The 27,608-nt window shown below is 38.2% G+C and overlaps 2 protein-coding genes across 2 annotated transcripts in view; both read right to left on the minus strand.

Annotated features, from left to right (window-relative positions):
• LOC131323166 (major pollen allergen Ole e 10-like) overlaps positions 1–27,608 on the minus strand; it is a 76,887-nt gene that overhangs the window by 39,657 nt on the left and 9,622 nt on the right. The gene's annotated exons all lie outside the window — the stretch shown is intronic.
• On the minus strand, positions 2,055–6,395 carry LOC131323163 (probable receptor-like protein kinase At5g18500). Its single transcript, XM_058354840.1, has 8 exons — positions 5,996–6,395; positions 4,845–5,496; positions 4,581–4,685; positions 3,684–3,806; positions 3,433–3,603; positions 3,201–3,330; positions 2,739–2,951; positions 2,055–2,560 (listed from the first exon to the last, which is right to left on the minus strand). The coding sequence occupies exons 2-8, from the start codon at positions 5,474–5,476 to the stop codon at positions 2,435–2,437; spliced, it is 1,500 nt and encodes a 499-aa protein (XP_058210823.1). The 5' UTR covers positions 5,477–5,496; positions 5,996–6,395; the 3' UTR covers positions 2,055–2,434.

The raw sequence follows: 27,608 nt of genomic DNA on the forward strand, positions 1-27,608 counted from the left end.
TGATGTGATGCTAGCTGTGTATGAATATGCTTGCGAAATGATAGCTTTTGTTAATTCCAATCTCCTTGCCAAATCTCCCCCTCTTTGAATGATGAGGGGACTCCAAGCCATCAGCATTATCATAGACTAGAGATTTGGGAATCCTACCTTGGTGCATTCCTATTTAGCCTAATGCCCCACCAACCTTAATTTTTTTTTAATTTTTGCAACTATGCCATGTGTTAGTCAATGATTGGTTTATTCATATTAACTTTCTGCGGTGCACACACACAAAAAAAGAATTTATATCTACAATTTATATTTTCAAAACTATTCATGTTTGTCAATAACATACTTGTTGGTAAGCTATCCTGTAAGGTTTAGGTTAATACATGTATTTTCTCCTTGCCATATCTCGTATAGTGTCTTCTCCTTCACTTTCTGATTCAAGGCAACGGCGGTCAAGCACTGGGTGTAGTGAATGTGGATTCAGCAAGTAGATCTTAGGTTCGATTGCGAGGATTCAAATTGTAGGATAAGATTACTTGTAACTACACAATGTATATAGTGTTTGATTCCTTTCCGTGATTTTTCCCCGTTTAGGGTTTTTCACGTATATCTTGGTGTTCTTATCTTTATTGCCTTCCGGTGATTGATTGGGTTTATATATTGATTGTGGGTTGATATTGAAAAAATTCGATACATAGCAAATATTTATATTCCTAGGCGAGCTGGGATTTTTCAATAGGATTGTTGGGTCTAGAATGCTTCCATATATTTGGTTAAACAATACCACTCCCTGCGACCGCTCTAAAAACAAACTTGTGGGTGCGATGTCAAATGCCATAAAAGACTTAATTGAAACCCTCCCTACCACCAATTGGTTTTATGAGAGATGGTGGAAAAGCGGTCCGACAACAAGTCCGCTTGTCTCAGCAAATGAACTGTTTGAAGGTAGAGAAGTAAAAGCAAAAGGAACACGAAAGATGGGTTCCACCTCTAGAATCAATGCAAAGTCCCCTTATTGCATGATTCATGACCTTTTTTTTTTTGATCCGCCATGATTCATGACCTTAGCTTGAGTGAAAAGAGACAAACCATTTAAGTAGCTCAGCGTGTAGAGAGTGGCTATTGAGGGATGGTTCTTTATAACTATGTTCTCGGACCCAATCAACGGTGATTTTAGAGACATCTGTTGGTGTTATTTTCAAAGCAATGCATCTGAGTGACTGCCGATAATGTCCGTTTCGGTATTAAGACATGTGTCACTTTATAGATAATTTGGTAGACTAATTCAGAAACTTAAAATGAGTTTTCATTCTCTATTGCCTTCTCTTCTGCAAATAAAAAGGAGAAAAAGTAAATTTTCATTGCCTTGGAAGCAATATATTCAATGAAAGGAGTACATGGTTAGCCAAGCCATGGACATCACACACACACAAACACACATATATTTTCGCAAGTTATTTGATCGTTGAAGCCTTGCTTTCCTTTTAATTCTCCCCACGCAAACTACTTCCATAGGAAGTACTTACAATTTTTCAACTTAAGGTTCTGATTGCACAGTACCAACAACCAGCCATATTAAAAATCATTGACAAACAAGTATTGAAAAATCCAAAAGGCTAATAAAAGCATGCAGTAACACCCCAACTGCCTTGACCTTGTCTAGTTGAAGCATCTAAGACTAGGATTTGAATTTGCCAACCCAAGGTTAATTCACAATCAACCCTTGAGAAAAACTTACTTAGGTAGTACAAGTTTTTAAAGTGCAACGGTACTTGGTTTCTGTGAGCAAGAGTTGTGTTTTTTTTGATCGGCAGCAAGAGTTGTTAACATACAGAAGATACATGTATTGCAAAAGGGAGGAGACACTATCAGTTTCCCAAGGGAAGGCCAGGGTCTTGGCAAAGATTAATTATTTCTTCCCTTGAATGGGGTTATTTATGTACTTTGTTTGTTCCCCTAATGGGTTATTAGTTGGGCTTAGTATAATTGTGGGTTTACGTCCCATTTGATGTAATTCAGATAGTTGTATTCTTCTACCACTTGTAATAAAAGAAAAAACAAAGAAATTTCTTCAAATGCAATCACAAAGTCAAATGCTTTGCCTTTTCTCCACGGAGAGTGTTCATAAATTGTTATACCAACTACAATGATATAAGGATAACGGTGGGGGGAAAATAAAAAGAAAAGAGAAACCCGCAAAGACCTGTACAGACTATCGACTACCAGTTGTAGGCTATCCCTAATTCAATCTTCACACACAAAATATCTTCTCTCCAACATCCTTAGAAATGGGATAAGATACTGAAAGACCAATGAAATCCCTTAATACCTTGCCTCGATGGCCTGCCTTGATCTCGACTTGACAAACATAGAACTCAGAAAGATTGTGGGAACAACCTTTTAATATGCTGATCAAAATTTATAGTACAAGTCTTGGCCTGCTTGATTATGCCTTGTGGTTGCTTCTGATCTCCGACTTCAAGACTGGAATGTCACTTTTATCTGTGTCCGAGGTCTCCATATGGATTTCACCTTCTGTGTTTCCACCATGTTTCCTTGGACGTCTTCGATCCTGAGAGTCCAAACAAATACGGTTTTTAAGTTACACTCCAACATATCCGAAAATGATCTTTAAGTTCCAAAGTAATAAAAGAATGGAAGAAGCAGCTTATTTTGCTCGTGAATGCATGGTTACTACTACAAGCTACAAACTCAAACAATGTGCTTGAGCTGAAATATCAGAATCAAACCTCTCTTGGTATGGGGTATTCCTCCGATTCAAGCATTCGGACAACTTGACTCATCTTTGGTCGTTTGTTGGAATCTGGGTCAACACACCTCAAAGCTGTCAAAAGGGCTCGTTTAAGGGCACTTGTAGAGGGCCTGGTTTCAATGGTTGGGTCAACCACTTCTTCTGAGCGCCTGCTGCCAACCATCATTTTGAGCCAGTCGACCAGATTTACCTTCAAGATTTAACAAATTCAAAGAATCAGGAAGAATATTTCTATGACGACATAATGAAATATATGTGAGTTCAATAAATCACAGAAATTGCTTCCCTATTCCATACTGTGAAAGAAACACCATGTTTCAAAAAAACAAACATCAAATAAACCAGTTGCACCTATTGAATCCTACCGACTTTCAGTTGGTATGGGCAACTACAAGAAGGAACTTCTAAAATTAATCTGAAGAAATTAAATTTTCCATACCTCATCTGCTGGGCGACCATAATCCACTGGATCCCTCCCAGTAATTGCTTCCAAGACCACAACCCCAAAGCTGTAAACGTCACTCTTCTCATTTAGGAGACCACTGTTTGCATATTCTGGAGCCACATATCTATAGAATATACAGGAAAAACAGAAAGAAAACAAAATTGTGGTTATTCACAAGCTAATGACTATTCATCAAAGCGGATTTCAGGAAATGTAAGATACGCACCCAAAAGTACCCATAACTCTGGTTGTAATATAACTCTTTCCAGCACCCAGCAACTTGGCTAGTCCAAAATCAGATATTTTAGCATTGAAGTTATCATCAATCAGTATATTGCTCGACTTGATGTCCCGATGCACGACTTTTGGCTCAATGGCTTCGTGTAAGTAGGCAAGCCTGCAACACGTAGATCATGTGTAAACCAGTAAAGCCCAGGAGAAAAGTTTAGGTAACGCATATTAAGAGAAAGAACTTACGCCTTAGCAGTGCCAAGGAGAACTTTCATGCGGGCCTCCCAAGTAAGATATCCATACTGGCGCATAGCTCCATGAAGCCATTGCTCTAAATTGCCATTGTTGACGTACTCATAAACCAACATCCTGAAATTTATTATAGAAATTACCCAAACTGAAGAAAGTAAGGCAGCCAACACCTCTCAAGGTTCAACAGTTGAAGTCGCAAGCACTTCAGCACCTTTCACTTACATAAGCAACCACATTCACAGTTTAACTCAATTTCTATCTAACTATGCCATCTTTGCTTCCCCATACACAGGGCACTGATTCAACGAACAGGCTAACTTGCCGTCATTCTTTGCGGCGATGGTGTTCATGGCCTCACCCAGACTAATTCCCATGGTACATGTGGACTTTTAGTCCCATGTCCCACACCACATATATTAACTAATTAATGAGCAAAAGTCTCAGGGCTAGCAACCTCCAGGGGCAATGATGAATGGAATTAAAAAATAGTCTCCCCATTGAGGTTCAAACATAGGACAGCTTGAAAATAAGTTCCACACCTGGTGGTTGCTGAGCCAGTATTGTTCACAGAGTTGTACAGCCAATCAAAAAGGGGAGATTTTTCAAGTACAGGTATTACTCCATCAACAAATCAATAGAATAAGGTTACGAATACGTTATAAGGTTACCCAACATTAGGTACATTATGTCATGCCTATTAAGAAGTATATGAAAAAGTCAATTTATTGTTTTCTTCTATTTCTAATCAACAATTAGGTACATTATGTCACAAAATAACAAGTATGTTAAAAAGTCTATTTCTTGTTTTTATCTATTACTCATCTGCACTTTGAGGTACCATCTAATGATAAGAATGCGGAATCATAGACAGGGCTCCAAGGAATTTGGTACCTGTGAGTTCCTTCAATACAGTAACCCAGAAGTCTAACTAAGTTCTTATGCCGCACATGACCAATAGCCTCAACTTCCACCCTGAATTCCTTCTCTGCTTGTCCCCTATGATTAACAAAAGAAAATAAAAGAAGGAAGTACCATATGAGTTTGAAAGCCACAGAGAATCTGATTGGAGTTAACTGAAATGAGAAGCTTTCAAAAAAAGAAAAGAAATTGCAATGAGAATTTATGTAGCAACTCAAATGCCTGTGTGAAACTTACAGATTGTTGAGGAGCTTCTTAACAGCCACAGCAGTCCCATTAACCATATAGCCCCGGTAAACAACTCCATATCCACCCTCACCAATCACATTTTCCTTTGAAAATCTCTCTGTCGCGATTTCTAGGTCTCTTAACGTAAACCAATGACCCCAGCCAAGGTGAGAGAACTCAGGCATACCAGATAAAGGGGAAGTGGCACTTATAGGATGCTCAGCTGATTCAAATATACTCCCTTTTTCTCCTGATTGAGAGCCATCATCAACTTTCTCTAAATGATTAAATGAGTCTGATTGACCGCTATTAACTGCATTCTTTGTTTTGTCTAGACTTGGACGCTTCAAATGCTCGTCTGAGACGTTATCATTGAACTTATCTTGAAGGGTGAGGAAATCACCATTAGGAGCTGAATTTCGGTCAACCCTGATCTCTTTGATCTCCTTTGACACAGTTGGGATTTGGCTAACTGGAAGCGTGTCATTAACCCTTCTGGATTTCTTTCGGAAGGTAAGACAAATCGATAGCACCAACAGAATAATCACAATGGACATCCCAACCAAGATCCCTATCAAAACCCAGACTTTAAGGTGAAAAATAGGTGTTGTCTTTGATAATACATCGTTGACAGATGCCATTATTGACAACACCAAGATGCCTGCAAGATGGAAACATGAGAATTCAGAATGCAATTCTTTACATTTACATACATTCTTCAATGGGTTCATGGAATCATCTAATTTTACGATGACCAATGACCATACATTCTGATCTTTAAGTATTGAGAGACAATACAGTGAGCAAACAAGTAGGGTATAAATGCCTACCAAGTTTCAGATCAAATACATTGAAACATAACCAATTGGTCCAACATTTCCTTCACTACTATGGAACTTCAAGACACAGGTAATGCAACAAATAATGGAGAGAGAGAGAGAGAGAGAGAGAGAGAGAGAGAGAGAGAGAGAGAGAGAGAGAGAGAGAGAGAGAGAGAGAGAGAGAGAGAGAGAGAGAGCAATTCTTCCATAGACATAAACAAAGAGAGAACCAGAAAACAGAAGCAGCAAAAACATTTCCAGTTCATGTACACTCTGTAAAATTAAATGAATCTTCACCACACATATATCCACAGAAATGTATCAAGCTTGTCATTTTACCTTTAACTGATGAGATTTAGGAAGCGAACTCCACAGACAACTCTCGCGACCGCCCACAGAGACGATAAATCAAGACTCTAAAAACCCAGATCTCTTGTGATATGAGAAGCCCGAAAACACATTTCAAAACAAACCCATTTCCAAACGCCTATAACTCCTTATAGTCGAGAGAATCCCAGATTTAAGGCAGCCTTCCTTTTTATAGTACAGTAGTATATATATATAGTATTTCTTTTCTGGGTTCAATAAAAACTAGACACCTAATGCTTCTCTGTGTTCGAAAGAAACCTCCTTTATGAAAGAGATGAAAAGAGAGAGCCTTTTTTTTTAAGTTGAAGGGAATTGGCAGCAAACCTACATTAAAGCACATGGAATTCTGGGATGTATGAACTGGTGGTGGTGGGGATATCCCTATAAGAAGGCATGGAGTTATCAGTGGTAGGTAAATGCCTTCATACAGTAAAAGAGACGCATAGAAAAAAAAAATGCCATTCTTTATTAAAATGCGATTCTTTAAAGTAAAAAAAAAAAAAAAAAGACTCTTAAGGTGACCGGGACTGATTATCTGAAAACCCCATCAGAATATAACAACTAAAGATTAGGATTTTTCACACATTTCTATGGGATTATCTCATCTTTCGTCATTCACAGATTTCGAAGAACCATTTGGAAGTCAAACATCTATTTTAAACTAACAAGGTGGAGTTAATTATGATTATGGGAGACAGGTAATCAGAGTTATTGTAGAAAATCATAAGTGCAATTCAGTGAAGTGTTAAAAGGTCAAATTAACAGACTGGATGTCAGGGCATATTTTAGCTCAAAACCAAAGTGTTAGGCCCCTCATTTCATTGGTATTTTGAAATTCATGCACCCTGTGATTTACTTCTTCCTTGAGTTTTGTGAATATGCCAGTTTTAAGTACTTAGTAGTGTATATTTATTGATGAATTGGGATGGGGGTTTTGTGGGTTGGACAGTCAAAGAAACAGACTTTGTTAACAAAACAGCTACTCCTACATGATAGTCATAAGTACCCTTGTTTCCTTTTGAAATTTTGAGAAATGCCCTTTCGGGTATGTGGGGAAGGCCTGTCATGCATTAATATATTCGCATGAGTCATCAGCATTTGATTGATGAGTACCTAACCAAGACACCACACCCACAAACTGCTCAAAACTCCCTTTGGGGTTACCCTTGCATATTCAATAGTTTCAAAACCACAAAGCCAAGATACCTGCAAAAATGAAAAGAAAGGAGTGTGATTTCTCTAAAGGATGAGAAAAGAAAAGAAAGGAGTATGTTTTTTTACCATCTCATTTGGATAGACCTTCTTTTTTCTCTTCTCACCGAATCTCACCACTTCTGGTGAGAAACAAAAATGGCTCTATAAGGAGTTCTTAATTCTCATCCTCTCTCATCCTTTCTCACCTCTTTAACCATCCAAACAAGAGAGTGAAAATTATTTCCCTCATTTTCTTTTCTTTTCTCTTGAAACCCCCCATCCAAGTGGGTTGTTATGTCTGTCTAGAGGAATCGTGGTAGTATGGGTAAGCAATAAACATATGCGAAAAAGACAAACCAAACCAAAATTCAAAGTCAAAATGCGATTTCATGCTTGAGAAAGGACAGTGCTAAAAACACATATTTCCGGACTTGGATTTATCTGTAGTTGTGCGATGGACGTGGCACCCATACGCATTAGACGACTATGGACACAACAGTATCCAGACTTTTGTATCCAAAGCATTACGTAAGTGATTTTCGGTGTTAATTAAAAAACATGGTTATTTCACAAATGCCGAGTTCCAGAATCATGTAGAAATGAAGAGCCCTGCTTTCCCATCCCCCCTCGACGCCCCCCACCCCTCCCGACCCCACACCCCATTTTCACTATTACCCCTCCTCCCCCCCCCCCCCCCCCCCCCTTTTTCTTTTCTTCTCAGTTCGTGTTTTTTTTTTTCCTCTTTATTCTTTTTCTTTCTTTCCAGTTAGATTTTTTTTTCTTTATTTTTTTTTCTTTCTTTCCAGTTTGAATCTTTTTTTTAATTTTCAATTATTTTCTTTATTTGTTTTTTTCCCATTTACCTCCCTTCTTTTTTTTTTAGTTAACTCAAATTCTATTTTCAATTAAAATTGACTTTATACTTAATAAATTTATATTATTTTAATTAGTTAATTAATTTGTCTTAACAATGAAAAATTTCAAATAACTTCTAATGAACAATAATAAATTTTAAAAAAAATTCATTTTATTATAATTGAGTACATATTGTCAAAACATGTTTCAATGGCGTTCATAAACGCTAAATTCCGATCTGAAACAAACACCAATGGTAACGATGCCCCCTTTTGAAGCATATATCCAGTTTTTTTAAGGTATCCAATGCTCATGTCAGTGTCTCTTATCTCTTATTACTAAGATATGCGAACATAAGCGAGTAAGTTCGCCATGTGGTTGTGATACCCACAACCTCCAATAGTGGTTTTCTATACTCATTGGTCGGTCTTGTACGCGGCGTCAATGATCAATACGGACGAAAAGTTGACAGATAGCTCTAGGCTCATAGGATATATATTTTAGACCAACGCTCCGTGCCCAAGCTAACATATCTTCTTTACTTTCAAATATATATATATATATATATATATATGTGTGTGTGTGTGTGTGTGTGTGTGTGTGTGTGTGTGTATGTATAAATACAACATTAACTAGTCTTAACATAAATAACAAATATGCAAAACAATAAAAGTAAAAACTAACCTGGTCGGTGGTAAATTCGGGTGTATAATCGCGACTATTGTAGGAGATGCTCTCCCTACTACGAATATCATTATCAAATGACCAACTATCTGAAATTGAAAAGTTGTAGTCATCCATTGTTCCGCCCCGAATTTTCCGTTGCGGCGTTCCTAAATTTTTTTGTGTACACAGTCTGTGAGCAAAGCCTAAGTAACTATGCTACTAATCAAACTATTATTTCTTTCATTTCAAAAATCTGTTCTTTCTTCCTTTGCAGGAAGTCCAAAACCACATATTTTTTCTTAGATTAATAAGTCGTTAATTTTCACCGAAAATCATTATTCTAAATTTTGGTGAATTATGTTTGACATAGAAATAACTAGGAAAGTCCTAGGTCGGATGGTCGGACGAGTCCAGTTAGAATCACCATTCCTTCCTTAGTCGACACGAAGCTAGACTTGTTGACGAACTTTGGAGGGTGTTAGCCTCGGGCTACTCCACAGTTGTAAAAAATATCCGACTGTTTTTTTTTCCCTTTTTTTTTTGTCCTTTATAGATTAAGAAATATAGTTATAAAAATAAGTGTTCCAATTTTCAATTCGTTTGAACCGGTGCAAAAATATTATTTTTCTGATCATTTCATCATAAATAGTCGTAATGAATTTTTTGCTCCAACGCCTTTCAATGGACACCCTGAGAGAGTTTTGAAACTAAATAATGAGTCTTAGAGTGTTTGTTGAAAGGTCTTAAAGCAAAAAATTTATTATGACCATTTAGAATAAAATGATCAAAAAAATACGATTTTCGTCCCGGTTCAACTGAATTGAAAATTGAAGCACTTAATTCTTGAATTATTTTTTTTAATATAGAAAGGGTGTATTTATAGAAATTAAATAAATAAGATAAAAGTAATTAAATAAATAAAGAAATTAAAAAGTGGGGATAATTTGGGTTGGGGGTAGTCCAGGAAATGGGGTGTGGGGTGTCAGGGGAGGGGGGAAAAGCAATTTACAGAAATGAACTAGATTTGTGGCAAAGCCGACTTTGAGCTAAAGCTTGAAGTGTGGCCGCTTTAGACCCCCAAAATTTGCAAATGTTTGTGGTATCTCCTACTTTGATACTCCTTATAGTAATCCAACAATTAAGCGCTTCATATTTAATCTTCACTTTAGGCCCAAAAAGTCAGTACCGGCTCTAATTCGTGAACATGGGTCTTATTATATGGGCTCGGGTATGGGTTACCTTAAACCTGAATGGCACAAGATTCTTGCTGCAGGGTCTCTAGATCGAGTTCAACGAAACTGTAACACAAGGAATACAAAGGGACAATCCGAAGCTTCCTGTAATTGTTCCTCGTTTGCTTTGATTCAATTTTCTTAAGGGAACAGGCCGGCAAGAAGTCATTGTCAAGGAAGGAGTCAAAGCATGCAACATAAGTATGGGAAATGGGAATACAAATTAAAGTCCAAGCACGTACGAGTTTGGTTATTTTAGTACTACTACTACTACTTGTTTATGCAACCGACACTCCATTCGTGTTTTTGTGATTGGGTAACAAAAATGTGGACATGATCTATAGAATAGAATAGAATATACTATAGTTCTAACAACCCAAGTGAAAGTGAGAGTCAAAAATACAATACAAGCTAGGGAGTTCAATTTACCAAATCACAGTACTGGAACCTTCCAAAATCTCCCAATGAGCTAGAATCTATATATAAACAGGCCTTGTGCATGCTTGCAGCTGGGTACCTGCATCTGCATGTAGACCTATGGGGATTGGCCTCCTGGTATTTTGCACGGGAAATCGAGATCGTCAATTCTTCATTGTTAGAAAATCAGCCAAATCAACAAACACATAAATTAGGAACAAAGAAGAATGAAACAAGAAACAAGGAACATACATCAATGGCTTATGTTAGTTTTCGGTGAAAAGTTTTCACCATACATCAAAATTTGAAGAATCTGGCTTTACAGTACTATTGTACATAAGCCAGATTTGATCATCACTAATCGGAAGATGAACAAATGAAGAATGAAGTACAAGTTACATCGGCTGCTTATAGTACTATTTATTTATAATCGAGGGTTTTCATCACCAATTACGTTATAGTATGTCTAGATTCTAAGGGCGGTACCCTTGAACTCCCTGCCTTAGGCATTCATTCGCAAGTTAAACCGATCGAATTAGACTTTACAAACCCAACATTCATATCGTGTTAAATGGCTGTAAATGAATCATACAGTAGTCATTTTAGACTCAATTAAAGTCAAAATGATCATGAAGAGAGTTCCAAAAAATTACTATTAATGAAATGGTTTTTGAAGATGTATATATAGAAACCTTGTGCATTGAAACAAGATCATACCCAGTACTGATGTAAACCGTGAAATTGTACTATTTTACCAACACAAACACATACCAAGTTGTTTTTGTTTTTGTTTTTTATACCTCAGGCATACATCCAGGAATATTCCAGATCGATCGCTGATTTTCTTTCCCATTGTTCACAAGTTGGACCTCTATATTTAGGGAAAGACTACAATACACACCCCTTTTTTGGGTGTATATCATATGCACCTCCCAAAATGTTATGAATTATAGAGAAAAAGTTATGAATCGTATTGCTAAAAAGTTACGAATTGTACAAAGGTTACGAGATATACCAAAATGTTATGAATCATAATGAAAATATTACGAATCGTACTGCTGAAAAGTTATGAATTCTAGAACAAAAATTACGAAACACTCTAAAATGTTATGAATGAACCACAAAAGAGGTGCACATGGTACACCCTTTTAAGGGGGGTGTATTGTAGACTTTCCCCTATATCTATTGATATTTATTTAAGTCGGAACAAAGCCGACACCCCATTAGTTCATTTGATATTTATTCAATCTCATAGATGCCCTTAGATTCCTCTGCTGCTTCTACCCTATCTATCTATTCTATTAATATACTTAAAAGTCTCTCTTTCCCTGTTTCTTTTTTGTTTACAATGAATTGGTAGCTTCTTGGAATTCCTTAATGCAAGGATAAACATGTAGTAATTCATCTTCCGCTTAGTAACTAGTAACTACTGCTCCTCCAACCAAATTCCAATAAGTAACTATGTAGTACTCCCCCAATAATTAAAGTAACTGTTGCATTGGCAGTTTTTCTATACACGGTCTAGTCGGAGAAGAGGAACCGCAGCACAATGGTTCCTTATGCTTGAGACTTCATGTCCATTTTCTCCCCCTTTTCTATATATATATATACACACACAAACACGTGATACAAATTTTGTGTAGGCGTTCATACTTGAAAGATTATATATATGCTTATAATATTTTTTTTGTTCTTTTCAGAAATTGACATTACACAGAATTGATGGGTTCATGGGCAAACTTTTGAATGAGAGCTAGATCGATGGGATAGGAAGACGTACGGCTAGCTCCGATGATCATTGATTACGGAATCGACTTGGTTAGTATAGTATTAATTACAGTATTATTTCTCTTCTGCTTCTTCTTCAATAGTTACAGTACATAACCACAATTTCGTAACCCATCGTTCGATTGCTTTATTTGTTAGTTTCAAATATCTCATGATCTTGATCTAAAGAATTAACTTTTCATTCTGTACTAATTGTGCACACGCCTTACTTTGCGTGTGCCACGACATTGGTTATTATAAAAAGGTCACTCATTTTAATTTTTGGTGGCTGATAATGCAACGACAACTTCTCTTAATGCCATGACCAGTTAGACGACAGGACAATTTTGTCCTCAACTCCCCTCTCTCTCTCTCCACTTTGGCTTTTGCTTTTCTTCGTGTTTACTGACCCACTGCTCTTTTTAGTACTTTACTATGCTTCAATTGCTCCTCTCATTTTCAAGCCTCTCTAAAATGGGACCGGTGGCCGGAGGTGAACAATGGGAGATGACTGATTTAAGATTTCAAATTGGATTCTGCTACCAAGTATTGGTTCCAAACCCATCTATGCAAGCACGAAGCCACTGATCTTGGAATCGATCGAGAACCACCCTTGACCCTTCTTCGGCTAATAAACTTCACCTAAAGAATCTGCGAAATCAGACGGTGTTCAGGATGTAAAGGAGGAAAATGGATGGAAAAAAAGGGTTGCGATTTCATTTCTTCCTCTCCTTAATTTTCTTCCTTTTCCGATTGATTCAGTGAAAGGTTTTTTGTTTTCTTTTTCAAATAAGAAAATGAATTATCTCCTTTATTGTCTATTCTTTGTGTGAATGGATAGGGGTTAGGTGAGAATTGAGATGGGTTATCCATATAGATTGGTCACAGTGGATGGATGGTTACGAATTGGATTGGATGGGTGTTTTGTATGTCTTGGCTGGTTTCAATTTTCAAACTGGGTAAATTTTTTGCGAGAAAAACATAGACATGATGGAGAGAGAGAGAAGAGAGAGAGAGAGAGAGAGAAGCATGTGGAGACTTCGCTTTGACTGGGAAGAAGGGTATAATAGTGACTACCAATAATATGTCGTGGCAGTAGAAAATGTTGTCGTGGCATTAGCCCCACCTTGATTTTTATGTGAACTAAAGGCCGGGGCATATGCGATGTGTGTACAATTCAGATTTTGTCAAAATTTGTACAATAGCTTCCCGTTTGATCGAATTTTCACAAATTATGCATGTGTTACTGCCGGCCACAGATTTTACTTCAAAATTATGAAATCCAAAATCAGCAAATATACATATACATATATATAATTCCATTCATTTGTCGGGAGTCAAATTAGGTGGCGATCGATCGAATCTTAATTTGATGTTGGAAGTTAGGGAAAGGGGAAGAAGCTAGCTAGCCATTAGTATTAATAATTATAATTAGTGGGTCTCCTTTTAATATTTTGGAAACTAGCTAGGTAGCTCCTCATTTAATTAGTTGTTATCATTTTCCTTTCTCAATTAAGTTTCGATCACCAGATGATATATATATATATATATATATATATATATATATATATATTCTCAAGAAAAAAGAAAGAATGTATAATTAGCTACTGCCCACTGCCCGTGTGTGCAAACGTTTATCTATATTCTCTTAACCGGCCAATTGTAGTATTTATTTTATTTTATTTAGTGGTTAAAGCTTCATTATCCGGGTTCAACTCATCAGGTAGGTGGCTAGTTCCATCAAATTCTCTTCCAATTAATAAATTACTCCTTTTTTTTTATTATCACTTCTTAATCCAAGTTTCCAACGGGGTACCGTTTTAATCATTAAGTGGATGTTCAATTCAGTCCCCTTTGCCTAATTATTCTCCTAGCTAGCTAATTGGATGTTTTTGTTTTTTTCGCCTCCTCATAAAACATGTGGTTGCCATGCATCTTAATTAGGCATAAATTACCAAAAAGATGCATAAATGGAAAATATATGTATTTATAAGGAATATTTAAATATTCATCCTCTTTATCCATGTCATGTAAGAATTCATCCTGCCATTTTTTCATACTTATGTTTTCATCCTTTTAGTGTGTGAATTACCTTTCTTACCCTTTTTACTATGATATACATATATTATGTTATATTGCTTTCCTAATTTAGTGGGATTGGATTTGATTGTTTTTCCAATTTAGTGGGATTGGATTGGATTATTTTCCTAATTCAATGTTATATTGCTTTCCTAATTTAGTGGGGTTGGATTTGATTGTTTTCCCAATTTAGTGGAATTGGATTGGATTATTTTCCTAATTCAATGGGATTTGATAAATTTCAATATTATTGATTACTTATTTTTAGGAATATAACATGATAAGTTGACCACATATTTGCATTTTTTCTTCATTCTTCGAGTTGGCCAACCAGATAACAGAAAGTCATATTTTTCATTGATCTTATTACATGGAACATGGCTAAATTACCGTAAAAAAATATATAACATGACATATTCAAACCGTTACATGGTTAAATTATCATGACATTACATGGTTAAATTACCATGACGATTATGACGTGGACACGATTAATATCCCATGATTCGAACAAATATTTCATGGTAAATGGTTCAAATAAACAAAAAACCATTCAATCTGTGTATCGTCATGGAAACCTTCATTAATAATCATGGTAAGAATACCCAAACAAGCCATAAATTAAAAAAAAAATCAACGAACAAGACGAGAAAAAAAACATGAATATTCAATCGCCGATTCATAGTTAACAAACCATGAATACCCAAACCATATAAACAAAAAAAAAACTTCAAATCACTACATCTTGAAGATTTGCTCCGGCGACAACGATAACGCCCACTTCTCCGTTAAACTTCATTGACGATAGAAGATGATTGATTGGTGAAAGGGAGGAGGGAATCGGTCGACAGCAATGGTACCGAAGGGAGATTTCTGTCGGCTTCATTGATGACGACGGAGGATGATTGATCGGTGAGAGGGAGGAGGGAAACAGCGGCCTAGAGCGGAAGACGTCGGACGACGAGTAATTCGCCGCCCACCGGAGGACCTGTGAATGGGGGCGGCTGTTTATGGAGGACGAATGGAGGACTTTGGAGAGAGAGTGGATCGCCGCCCACTGGAGGACCTGTGAATGGAGGCGGCTGTTTATGGAGGACGAATGGAGGACTTTGGAGAGAGAGAGAGAGAGAGAGAGAGAGAGAGAGAGAGAGAGAGAGAGAGAGATGCTTACTTATATATAATCCCACCCGAATTTTTGGGATCCATAATTTTAGGGATTGAACGAAAATCGTGGGACGGGATGGAAAAGATTATGTTTTGGTCTCATTTTCTGGTGTGTGTGTATATATATATATATACACACACACACACACCCCACGGATCCAGTGAGGGATCCCTTACCAGTCTACCGTGCGGACCTCCCCTTTTTCAATCGAATTGCGATGATCCGAGCCACTCAATGTGTTCAGAACGTGATTTTAAGGGTACTTGCGAGAAATCAACAAAAAAAATGATCGGGAAGGGCTTGATCCGAGCAGTTTTTACTGAACCGTTCAATAAAAAACTGCTCGGATCAAGCCCTTCCCGATCATTTTTTTTGCTGATTTCTCGCGGGTACCCTTAAAATCATGTTCTGATCACTTTGAGCGGCTCGAATCGTCCCAATTCGATCGGGAAATGGGAGTACCGTGCGGGATCCCTTAAGGAAACCGGACTCTATATATATATATATATATATATATATTAGGGGCACTTTTGGTCTAAAAAAATAGGGATGAAATCATAACTGTTCAAAAAATGGATGATGAATACTTAAGTTGGATGAGATTTGAGGATGGATAATTAAGCCTCCCTATTTATAATCCTGTTTAACGCTAATTAGTAGATCCTAGTATTGGTATAGCAGATGCATTGCATGTCTGTTAGTAACTTGTTTGTCAGCTGCTTAATTAATTAAACAAGATCCTTGTTCAGCCATTATACTAACAGACCATGGCATGTTAATTTTATTCTGAGATTGGATTTTGTTGTGCGGCAGGTCCCTGAAGAACCCAACCGCAACCCCACAATCACGATCATGATCACTGATGGCTATGATATTGAAGGAAAAATAACCAAACCACACACATCCGAAAAACAAATTAACGGATAAATCAAATCACAAAAAAAAAAAAAAAAATTAAGGAAAGAGATCGAAATCTGTGTGATTCGGCTGGCGGTTGTAAACTTACTCCGGCTATGATATTGAAGGAAAAATAACCAAACCACACACATCCGAAAAACAAATTAATGGATAAATCAAATCACAAAAAAGAAAAAAAAAATTTAAGGAAAGAGATCGAAATCCATGTGATTCGGCTGGCGGTTGTAAACTTACTCCCGCGCAAGCAAATAAAACCTTTAACTTGTCCTTTTTGAATCGTTTCTCTTACACCATCAATGTAGAAACATTAAAGTATAACAACGACCTAAGAGTAAGTACATAATGTTAATTTCAGTAAAGTACAATTTAATTTAGAACAGACAGATTGATGTTTGATCACTTTTAAAAAAGGTGATTAGCTTGTAGTAACAGAAAACCATGGCTTTTAAACGATAATTTGATTAGAAGTTCGTTTAGACTGATGTGGTTGCTCTAACTAAATTATCGCTAGCCCAAGGTAAAGTTAGGACCCAGAAAACTCGCTAAATTTTAGATATAATAAAAGTGAATGAACAAATCGTGGGCTTACAAAATTAGTAGGTTGGACTTGTGGGTTTATGAAATTTCTATAGTGGACCTATCACCAAATCTCCCTAATTTAAATGGCTTGTGTCGTGCAATAGGCTACGTATGTATATTAAATCAATTATAGGACGTAGCATAGGAGTAGATATTTGGGCTAATATTGCATTAAGGGCCAGGAAAGGAAGTGATCATATATATATGCATCGACTTGAATGAAAGGCCCTTAAGAGCTGGAAACAAAACGTACGTGTAAGCAATGCCAAGCACTTGGCATCTCAACATTTGTCCCAAAAATGGCTATGTCATAAACCTCCATATATGGTTACTTATCTTGAAATTAGAATTAATGCCTAATTAGTTTATGCAATTATGCGGAGATGATCAACTCTGCTAATATTTATGCAGAAGTGAATTAAAAAAAAAAACACCTAACTAAAATTGCAAACTGATTATGCTAATTATTAAGAGATCGACTAGAACGATGCACTTATACGTCGTTTTGCAATTGTTTACGCCGTATTTGAATCTTAAATTTGTTTTGAGGACTCTATCAAATCTCTGCACGCTCACTCATCTGTCAAAGTCATGCAGCTGAGTGCGCTAATTAATTCTTCAAATTCATGCTGCTATTGAGGATCGACTGGTGTACGTCAGGGGTGCAAAAGTAGCACACTTTAGTTACTAGCAGCTAACAATCTGGAACTCTTAATTTTGATCTGAAGAAATAATTAAGCAACACATCGTTTGATCAAAGTTATTGCAGATTCATCCATATTGCCAGTTTGGTCAGCATATTAATTGAGATTTGAGGGGCTTGGACGAATTGAATTTTGATATATATAACTACCGTACCATACTGATCATCGATTCATCCATGTATATATATACAAAGTTGGAAAACATATTTTTACCTACTTCCAATTTTATCAAAGTGCACTGAATATTATTTAATTAATTTTCTGAAATTGGGATAAATAATTTTATCAAGGCAATCAATTTCCTGGCTAATCAATTGTACCTATATATATATATATATATATATATGGTTGCTTGCAAGTCTCTCAACACTATTAAAGAGTTCACATGCACATGTACGTACATATTGTATACAACATGACAATGAAGAGGGATGAAACGATAACGACCGACATATTAGGTGAGAAAAAAACAGGAATAATTCCTTATCTAACTTGAGTGAGAAAACGGAAGAGAAAAATATAGTTGTGCTCTCAGCCAGAAGGAAAAGAATTTAAGATGGTAAATAAGGTTGATTCCTTTTTCTTTTCTTTTTTGCTTGTAGTTTGAAGCAAATAAGAGAAGAGAAAGAACAACCGAAAAGAATTTACGATGGCTAATAAGGTTGATTTCTTTTTCCTTTTTTGCTTGTAGTTTAAGCGAGTTGAGTTTTGTTCACCTTCTACTTAAGAGGGTGAACATTACCTCTCTTTCTATTGGTTGAAATGGTATGCATCCTACCACAAGGTGATGTCATGCTTACCAAAAAGTATATTGCATGGTAAGCGTGACATCACTTTGTGGTGGGATCCACACTATTTCAACCAATAAGAAGGAGGGTAATGTTTACCCTCTTAAGAGATTTTGAAGCAAAGTTAGATGATTCGTAAACACCCTTCTCGATATCGGATTGAGGTGATTTTTTACAGGGACCATAAACGAAGTATTTTGAACAAAATGAGTGGCTCCGATCATCTTTGAGAGACCCGAGACGGGCACAAAACTGGTCTGTGCAGCAGCCTTTGCTGTGCAAGTAGCAGCGTTGATCTTTTAATCCCCCGGGTGGCCCCGGTAGGACGAGTGAAGTCTCGTGAGAGTTTTCAGCAATAATCACTCACAAAACACCGCGGATCCTTTTAATTGAAACCCAAAAACCTGCAATGCGACTCATTGATACGCCAATGCCAATAATATAGCATATGCGAAAATAGTTCTAGAGACTATCAAAACATAGAAATAAATCATGACACTCAAGCTTAGCGTGTGTGAGCAAGGACCTTAACCACAAGTGAACCACAACCAAGTACTCTCTCCGGATCGAGTCTCGACTTCAATTCTCACCATGTCATGCACTCAATAATAGAAAACACTTGAAACATGGTGCATTTAATAAACTCTCAATGTGTGTGGGCGGAAGTTATGCAATATGAAACCAAAGTACCCCACACACTTAGACACGAAAAGAAAGCTTTTAAAGTAGACACTCGATCTCATGAATGGAATGTCAAGCATTAAAGACTATCTATCCATCGATCCAAAACTCATTACCCTTAAGATCAAATAGGACTTTTATTCGGTTATATCATTGGGTAAGGAAAAGTACTTCAAATGTTAGGATAAATTATGAGCAAGTGTCCGAGAATAGGCTAAAACAACAAAGGGCAAGTGTAACAATGTGCACCCTCTTATCATTCTTTTCAACTCCGCCGCATCTCTCTTATTTTTCACCCTTCACACGTTTCTTTTTTCAAACAAATGCATGGTGTCTTCCCTTTTTCATTCAAGTGCTATTTTTTTTTACTATTTTCTCAATTTTTTTCTTTTTAGCTATGGGAAAGAACACACCACATTTCAAGCACTTTTTTCTCAAATACACTTTCTCCATTCTCTTCAAAAATTAACCTTCACATGATTAACTTGTCATTCTCAAGACACAATATGGTTGGTGAAGTTTAATAAGAAAAAGGCTCATGCAAAAAGCACAATGTGGGTTGCAAGGGATTTGTGTTTAAGAAAAAGAAACGAATCGGCTCAAATCACAAAAATGGCTTACTGTCATTTCCTAGGGGCAATACAACAATGTAACTTTCCATTCCCAAAAGAAGAAATAATAGACATGCATTAAGTCCCAATACTTAATGACAAAGATAATGAGATCGACAACGATTAAGCTTCCCTTTTTTTTAATGACAAACAAAATAATTTGTATGACACCACTCCAAAGGAAGGTAAGGCACTAAAGCTCACACGGGCATAAGCCTCCACTAATTTAGCCATTGAAAGCACTCAAGTCACAACTCACAAGCAGTCAAGGTCCAAAAAAAACATGCCGTGCAAAGATGCTAAAAGTGTATGACATAATAAATTCTTATCGCCAAGCTAGCAAAAAGAATTACCATGCAACATAAATATTCAAGGAATGTCCACAAATTCTCAGCACAAGCAACCAACAAGTAAACATTGCAATCTTCAAGTCTCAAGTATGAAGCATCCAACCAGTATTTTTTTTAATTTTCAAATTTTTTTAACAAAAAGCAAAGTGACTCATCCCCCAACTTAAAATAGCACTGTCCTCAGTGACGACTCAAACATAGAAAAAGAAAAGACAAGCCGGAGAAAGAGAGGAGCGATATCACCTCACGTAGTAGCAACAAAAGGTAATGCAAAAGAAAAGGTGGGAGTCATCCCCCAACTTGAAGTGTTGAACCTGCAATTTGTTAGTCCCACAACATAAAATAAAAGACACTAGTACCACCCGGCTCATGTTATCCGCGCTCCCACAGATAAAAATAAATACTCCACCAAATCTTCACGTGATCAACGTGTCATACTTTTATTCCCATCCCTCGCCAGTAGGGCAAGGAACAAGTGGCTATACAAGACCATTATGCTGTTTTTGTTTCTGCTTGCAATTTTCTTTCTTTTTTTGGATTTTTCTTTTCCTTAACGAGAAATACAAGAACAACTAAATAAAAATAACGAAATAAAAGACAATTATACATCGAATGTGCCAAAAGCAAAAGAACTTAGTAAAATTCAATGTCACCGACACAAAATTGTCCTTACTAACCGGAGCTGGGTACACGATCCTTATTTTAATAGCGGTATGCGAAACTATAAAATCCAAGTCAATGATGGGTACCCCTATCGCTAGGAGTCGGGTCCACTTCTCAATGAAGAGAGTGGTATGTGATAAGCCCACAATTGTGGTTATATTCGAGCTTATCTTGCTCATTTTTTGCCACGCTCGCGCGCATAACTCTATGTTTTTGAACGATATTACGCGAAAGGTCCGTTTTTGGTGTTCGCAGGTTTTTTTTGTAAATAAGGCGGATTTTGCGCCATGGGCTTACTCCATCGCGAATCGGGGATCCGAGGGTCTAAATGAAGCGTTACCGGAGTTGGGGGAACATCGTCGAAACCTCGGAGAGTTGGATCAAGCCTGGGATGAAGTTGTTGTATTAGGCTGCCAGCAACACACGTTCAATCGGTAGGAGATCAATGCCTACCAGTATAAACCCAGACCTGCCGGTAGAGAAAACTTACCTACCGGTTCATTTTCCGTCCAGAAAGGTCACAAAGTCACACCGTCCAAGGCCTACCGGTAGGAGATCAATGTCTACCAGTAGAACCCCATTATGGCTGCAGTCATCTTGTTCTTTGAAGCCGTTCTACCGGTATAAACCTAGACCTACTGGTAGGAGATCCCCAGTTTCTGCAGATTTTATTTTTCTTTTCCTTTTTCTTTTGTAACTAAAAAGGGGTACTATATAAACCCCTTTTGCACGTTTTAGGGTTATCTTTTGTTCATTAATCACCAGCTCTTTCTCTTTCTACCTCCCTCTCCTCTCCAACTCTCCAACTCTCAATCTCTCATTAATGGAGCATTGATTGGTGAGTTTGGTGGAGGTTGGTCTTCATTAATGTGTAAGTGACTTTAGGATCTTTACTAATTTAGTCTTTGTGTCCATTTTGAGCATGATTTCGTGTTCCCTTCTTCTTAACCTAGTTCATTGCACTTCTTCTTTCATTATGTGTGAGTAGTGAGCAAGGCTAGGTTGTGGGATGATTAACATCCCGTAACCAAGGGTATTTCTTGTTCTTCTCTTATTAATCTTCGTTTTTCAATGGCAAACATGTGTCTAGGGTATTTTTATGTATCAAAACTTGGAGGTGTTAACCTCTTTGATCATATGTAGGCTAGGGTTTCGATTCCTTGCCACATATGATGCTTAGAGCTATGTTCTTCCAAGTGTTTGTCAAATTGTTTACAAAACCCTAACCGTGTTTATTAGAACTATCAAAAAGAGGGGAATAAGAATGCTGTTGGATTATGGGCGTTAGTTATCCCTAGATCTAGTCTTTAGTTTAATCTCCAGTTAAAAAGAAGCCGTAGTTAGGTTAAGTAGCCAGTTAACTAAATTCTCAGTTGGCCGTCTCAACGCCGAACTTTGGTTGGCGGTCCTAACGCCAAAATTCTCTATGCAAGCTAATCTCTGAACCAAATTATGGATGCGCTCCCTGTGGATTCAACCCCGGACTTCCGGGTTTTATTATGCTTTCAACCGACCTAGCCCTACGCTTGGGGTATTCTTATTGCAACACACTCTAAGGTCGCAAGCAATACGCAAAAGCTACTCGTCGAAACTTAAGACAATGGGGCGCCCAACGGCTCAAGAACTGGGTCCCAAGAGGCGCCACACACATTCTTGACTGCAAGTATCTCCATCAAACTCCCTACCTTTGGAGAATCTAAGAATGGCGCCTCCTCGCCGATTATGACTATCTCTAAAGGATCCTTATACAAAATACTATCAACATGCTCTTGCACCAGCATGTCAATCAAATTCACCTTATACACTTTCTTATCATCCTCAACTCGGCTATCCATATTAAACACATTTACCTCCATTTTCAAGTCCCCAAACGACATTTGGACTTTTCCAGTTTTGCAGTTCATGACGGGGCTAAGAAAGGACAACCAAGGATAATAGGAGTCTTCTCGAAGACCTCTGGAATTGGGCATGTGTCCAGAACAATGAAGTCGACTGGAAAAAGGAACTCGCCCACCTGAATTAAAACATCTTCCACCACCCCCTTCGGAACTCTCACACTCCGGGCAGGCAACTGTAGCGTGACTAGAGTGGCTCTCAAATCGCCTAAGCCTAGCTTCAAGTATACCGAATAAGGGAGCAAGTTGACACTTGCTCTTAAATTCAGCAAAGCCTTATTGAACTTCTGGCCTGCGATAGCTATAGGCATGGTGAGACAACTAGGATCTTTGCACTTGGTGGGGATCTCGACCTGGAGAATGGAGCTCGCTTGCCCCGTCAGAAGGACTTTGTCATGACTCTTAGTTCTCCACTTTGAAGTGCATAGATCCTTCAAAACCTTTGCAAACTGAGGAATGACATCAATGGCTTCCATCAAAGAGATAGTAAACTAAACTTTCTTGAATAATTCAAGCATTTGAAAGTTCACATTAACCTTAGGCTTCTCCACCAAGCGATTTGGATATGGAGCAATGGGTGGCGACGGAGTCGTGGGGGCTGCAGGTGTAGGCACCACCACTTTAAAAGGCTCCGCCTCTTTCTCTTCCTCAGGGACACTTCCCATGTTTGGAACGATTGTTGGCGCAGCTACCGGCACCGAGAATGGAATCGATTTTTGCCTTGGAGGTAAGTCCTTGTCAATCACCTTCCCACTTCTGAGAGTGGTGATTACCTTAGCCTCTTTAAGACTGGGATTCAAACTACTCGGGCCAGAAGAATCACCCACATAATGAGTACTAGTAGCATTGACTAGAGATTGAGAAGGAAACTTTCCCTTCTCCTGCTGGACTTGTCCAACTGCCGCCGTCAACTGGGTCAATTGAGTCCTAATGTCACCAATTGCCTGCTTAGTCTGCTCAGTGAAGCTAATTTGAGACTGCATGAGAGTCTTCATCATCTCATCAGTCTGCTTATCCTGCGGGGGATGGTTAATGCCAGGGGGTGGTCCAAAAGATGAAGGACCAAACCCCTGTTGTTGCTGAGGTGGGTAACGAAATTGGGTCATTTGGCCTTACGGAGGCTGGAACTGTTGGATTTGCTGTTGAAGTGGTGCATGGGGTTGCACCGGGGCTTTTTGATCCCTCCAACTCAAAAGTGGGTTTTAGGTCCACCCTGGTTTGTAGGTATTTGAATACGGGTCCTAACGCTGGTTATTGTGTTCACCTCAACCTGATTGTTTTGGTAGGCCTCTTTCACCATAGGAAAAGCGGGGCAAACGGTAACTAGATGCCCCGGACATTCACATAAGGCACAAACCTCCTCAACTCTCACCTTACTCATCTGATGGATTTGCTTAAGCTTCAAGTCCTCTAACTGCTTAGCCATTTTATCCAGCTGAGACTGTACATTGAGCTCTCGCACACTCGAGGAAAAAATGCCGAACCCACTGGGTCCTTGAGTAGCCATGGCCCTATCATCGAGATCGAAAGGTTCCCAACTCCGGTGTTTTTCGGCCAACTCATCTAGAAAGTCCCACGCATCATCCGGAGACTTGTCTAGAATATCCTCCTCCTTACAAAGATACTCAAGTTGTTGAGTCGTTGCAATATTCAAACCCAAATAGAAAAATGATACCAACTGGTGTTTCACGAACCCATGATGCGGTAAGGATAACAACAAATCCTTAAACCGCTCTCAGCACCTTAAAAATGACTCGCCCTCTTTTTGCTTATACAATTGAACTTGGCGAGTCAGGTACTTCGATTTACTCTCCGATAAATATTTCTTGTAAAATAAATCTCGGACAGCAGCCCACGTCGTGAGAGACTGTGGCTTCTGCATCCGCAGCCACTTATCCGCATTGTCCTTGAGCGAGGCTGGAAAAAGCTTAAGGCAAGCATTCTCCCACTGAGAAGTGGTGGCAAGAGTGCGCACCAACCCCTCGAAATAAAGGACGTGCTCATACGGATCCTCATTCTTCTTCCCATAAAATAGGGGAAGAGCGTTATGCGTACCAGATTTTATGGTGAAAGCATTATGTGCTTCCACCGTATTGGTGGTAGAACTATTGGACCAAGAGGAGTGGTCCTCTCAAGATGCATGTGTGCACGTATCGACATCGGTGGCTCCGCCATCGGTGGTTCGATTATTAGATCAACGAATAAACCACAGATATCAGACAACTCACCACTAAAAGACTCCTGATTTTCCACGGTTACTCTCGGCCCTCTCTCAATGGCTACGAGACGTCTGATATTGTCTCGGTAGTACTTAGGTTTTAGAGGTGATTGCTTTCCTACGATAGAGGATTGCCTACCTCTACTTATGTTGACTCGAAACAACTAAAGAAAATAAAAATAAAACAAAATAAAAAATAATAATAATAACTACCCAAATTCTTAGCACACGTTACCGTTCCCGGCAACGGCGTCAAAAATGCTTGATGATTTCCTAGTCCTAAATTAATGGGTTGCCCCAAGCGTAGGGCGGAGACCGACGTAGCACAATATCCGATAAGTCCGGAGTCGAATCCACAGAGACAGTGATGTGTGCTGACTAAAAACTCGGGTTGTTACTTATTTAAACTGACTCTTAGGTAGCCACCCCTTGTCATTTTGATTGAGATTAACTAAACTAAAGAAATCAACTGTTCTTTTCGAATAATTAAAAAGCAGATACGATCGTTAGGTTAATAGCTCTCGTAACTAGTCCAGATTAACCTGTTCCATTCGGTGTTCTTAAAAACGTTTAATTTTAGATTAAAAAAGGTACCCCGCAAGATGCGAAACCTTTGGGTCGCCGTTTACCCATGCGCAGCGGATAATGAGTTTTGGACCCTCATTCTTCCATTCACATGGGCTCCGACAATGCCCAGATTCGTCTACGGGAAGTATTTTACCAATCTAAAATTATTATTTTCATTGTTTAAAAATAGGAGTAATGCCCGGACTGGTCACAGTGTGCTAATCACCCCGCAACCCTACCCATACAACTACTCATTCATTATTAAGCAAGAAGCAAAATAAACCTTAGTTTGAAATATGCTTCTATTACTCGATACGGAAAATAAATAAGAGATCCAAACTAAACAAAAACAGACGTACAACTTTTATTAAGAACATAAATTAAAACTAGTTACCGGAATGCGAGTAGTTGAACAAGACTTTAAATAACTTGAAGCAAAGAAAAACTCGAAAGAAACTAAACAATATTCGAACCTAAAGAACGGCAGCCCCGTTCCTCATTTTCTATGGTATTTCCCGATCAAAGCTTCTGATGGCTGCCTCCGTTCTCTGTTGTGTGGACGAAAAAAAAGTGATGCCTTGAAACCCTTTTTTTCCCCTTTATATAGTGGACCACTCCAGTTGTAATCAGCCGAGATTTTCCCCAAATAACAATTAGGGCAAATTATAGTTATCCCCCTCTAACTATGCCTCGCGTACACTTACCCCCCTCTAACTTTTTTTTTTGGCACTTAACCCCCTTAAACTAACGGAAATTCAAACGATCATAACTTCAAACAGTCATAACTTCTTCATCCAAAATCGAAAATATGCAAATTATATATCGATTTCGAGGTTTTGAAGTCAGCTTTCTAATGACACCAAAATCACATCACGATTCAAAGCACACAGAAAGTTATGATCAAAACGGTCTTTCTGTTTACCAGCCCTTACTCTTTTGATCATAACTTTCTGTGTGCTTTGAATCGTGATGTGATTTTGGTGTCATTAGAAAGCTGACTTCAAGACCTCGAAATCGATATATAATTTGCATATTTTCGATTTTGGATGAAAAAGTTATGACCGTTTGAAGTTATGACCGTTTGAATTTCCGTTAGTTTGAGGGGGTTAAGTGCCAAAAAAAAGTTAAAGGGAGGTAAGTGTACGCGAGGCATAGTTAGAGGGGGTAACTATAATTTGCCCTAACAATTAAGGAGCCCCACTACACTAAACTTCATCTTTAATTCTTTTATTAATACAAATATATGGCCCATGATAATTTCCAGCCACCAGCCACACCCACGTGCAAAGACTAGCATGAAATTGATCCAATGCTTCTCTCTTTATTTTATCTATCTTTTCATTAATTTCATCGATGCCGGCTTTGCTTGACATAAAATAAAATTCAACTTGGCACTTTTGCTCCAAATATTATTCATCGGTTCCATGAGTTCTGAAACATAAATAACAAGTATCAAATCCTAAGTAACGCACTAAATTGACATAACAAGCCTAAGTTAGGGGGCGTAAATATGCGTATTTACGCACCTATCACTTGGATTAGAAACTGAACCCCTAAAGATGACTATGCATGTGACCTCACCATTAGGGGGTAAGCCTTCAATAGTACTAATCTGTAAAGGGTGTGAACTGGAAGTATCGGATTTGCGATTAACATGCGACTTACGAGTAATCAAAATGACGGACTTTGACGTCATACTCGGGATGGATCGGCTAACTGCCCACCGAGCTGTCATAGACTGCCATCGAAAGATGGTGACAGCTTATTCGTCAGACGGAACGCGTTTCAAGTTTAAGAGGGATATACAAGACCCTTCTGCACCCAACGCGCACAAAACGAAGTGGCATAGAAAGCTTTCTGGAGGGTTAGCAAGCCTTGTGTTGGAGGAAACGGATCGAATGGAGTTAGGCCTTCCTCGCATTGTCTGTGAATACGAAAATGTGTTCCCTGAAGAGTTACCAGGACTACCACCACCAATTCTATATTGACTAATCATCACCATCAATGGCATCGAGATCTACAAAAAAATCTCATTACAAAAGAAGCGGAGCCGAACTTTGTACTAACCTTTCAACAATTGATTGTTCGTTACGTGAACAACCTTGTAACAAACGGAGCCAAAATTTGTTCTAAAAAATCGGCGAACAAATTCTCATAACTGAACTTGGTAGTAAAATAACTGCGAACAAATTCTCGTAAAATTAATCTGTGAACCAATTCCAGTCACATAGCCG

The sequence above is a fragment of the Rhododendron vialii genome, chromosome 4a, assembly GCF_030253575.1.
Source record: "Rhododendron vialii isolate Sample 1 chromosome 4a, ASM3025357v1".
Classification (NCBI taxonomy): Eukaryota; Viridiplantae; Streptophyta; class Magnoliopsida; order Ericales; family Ericaceae; genus Rhododendron; species Rhododendron vialii.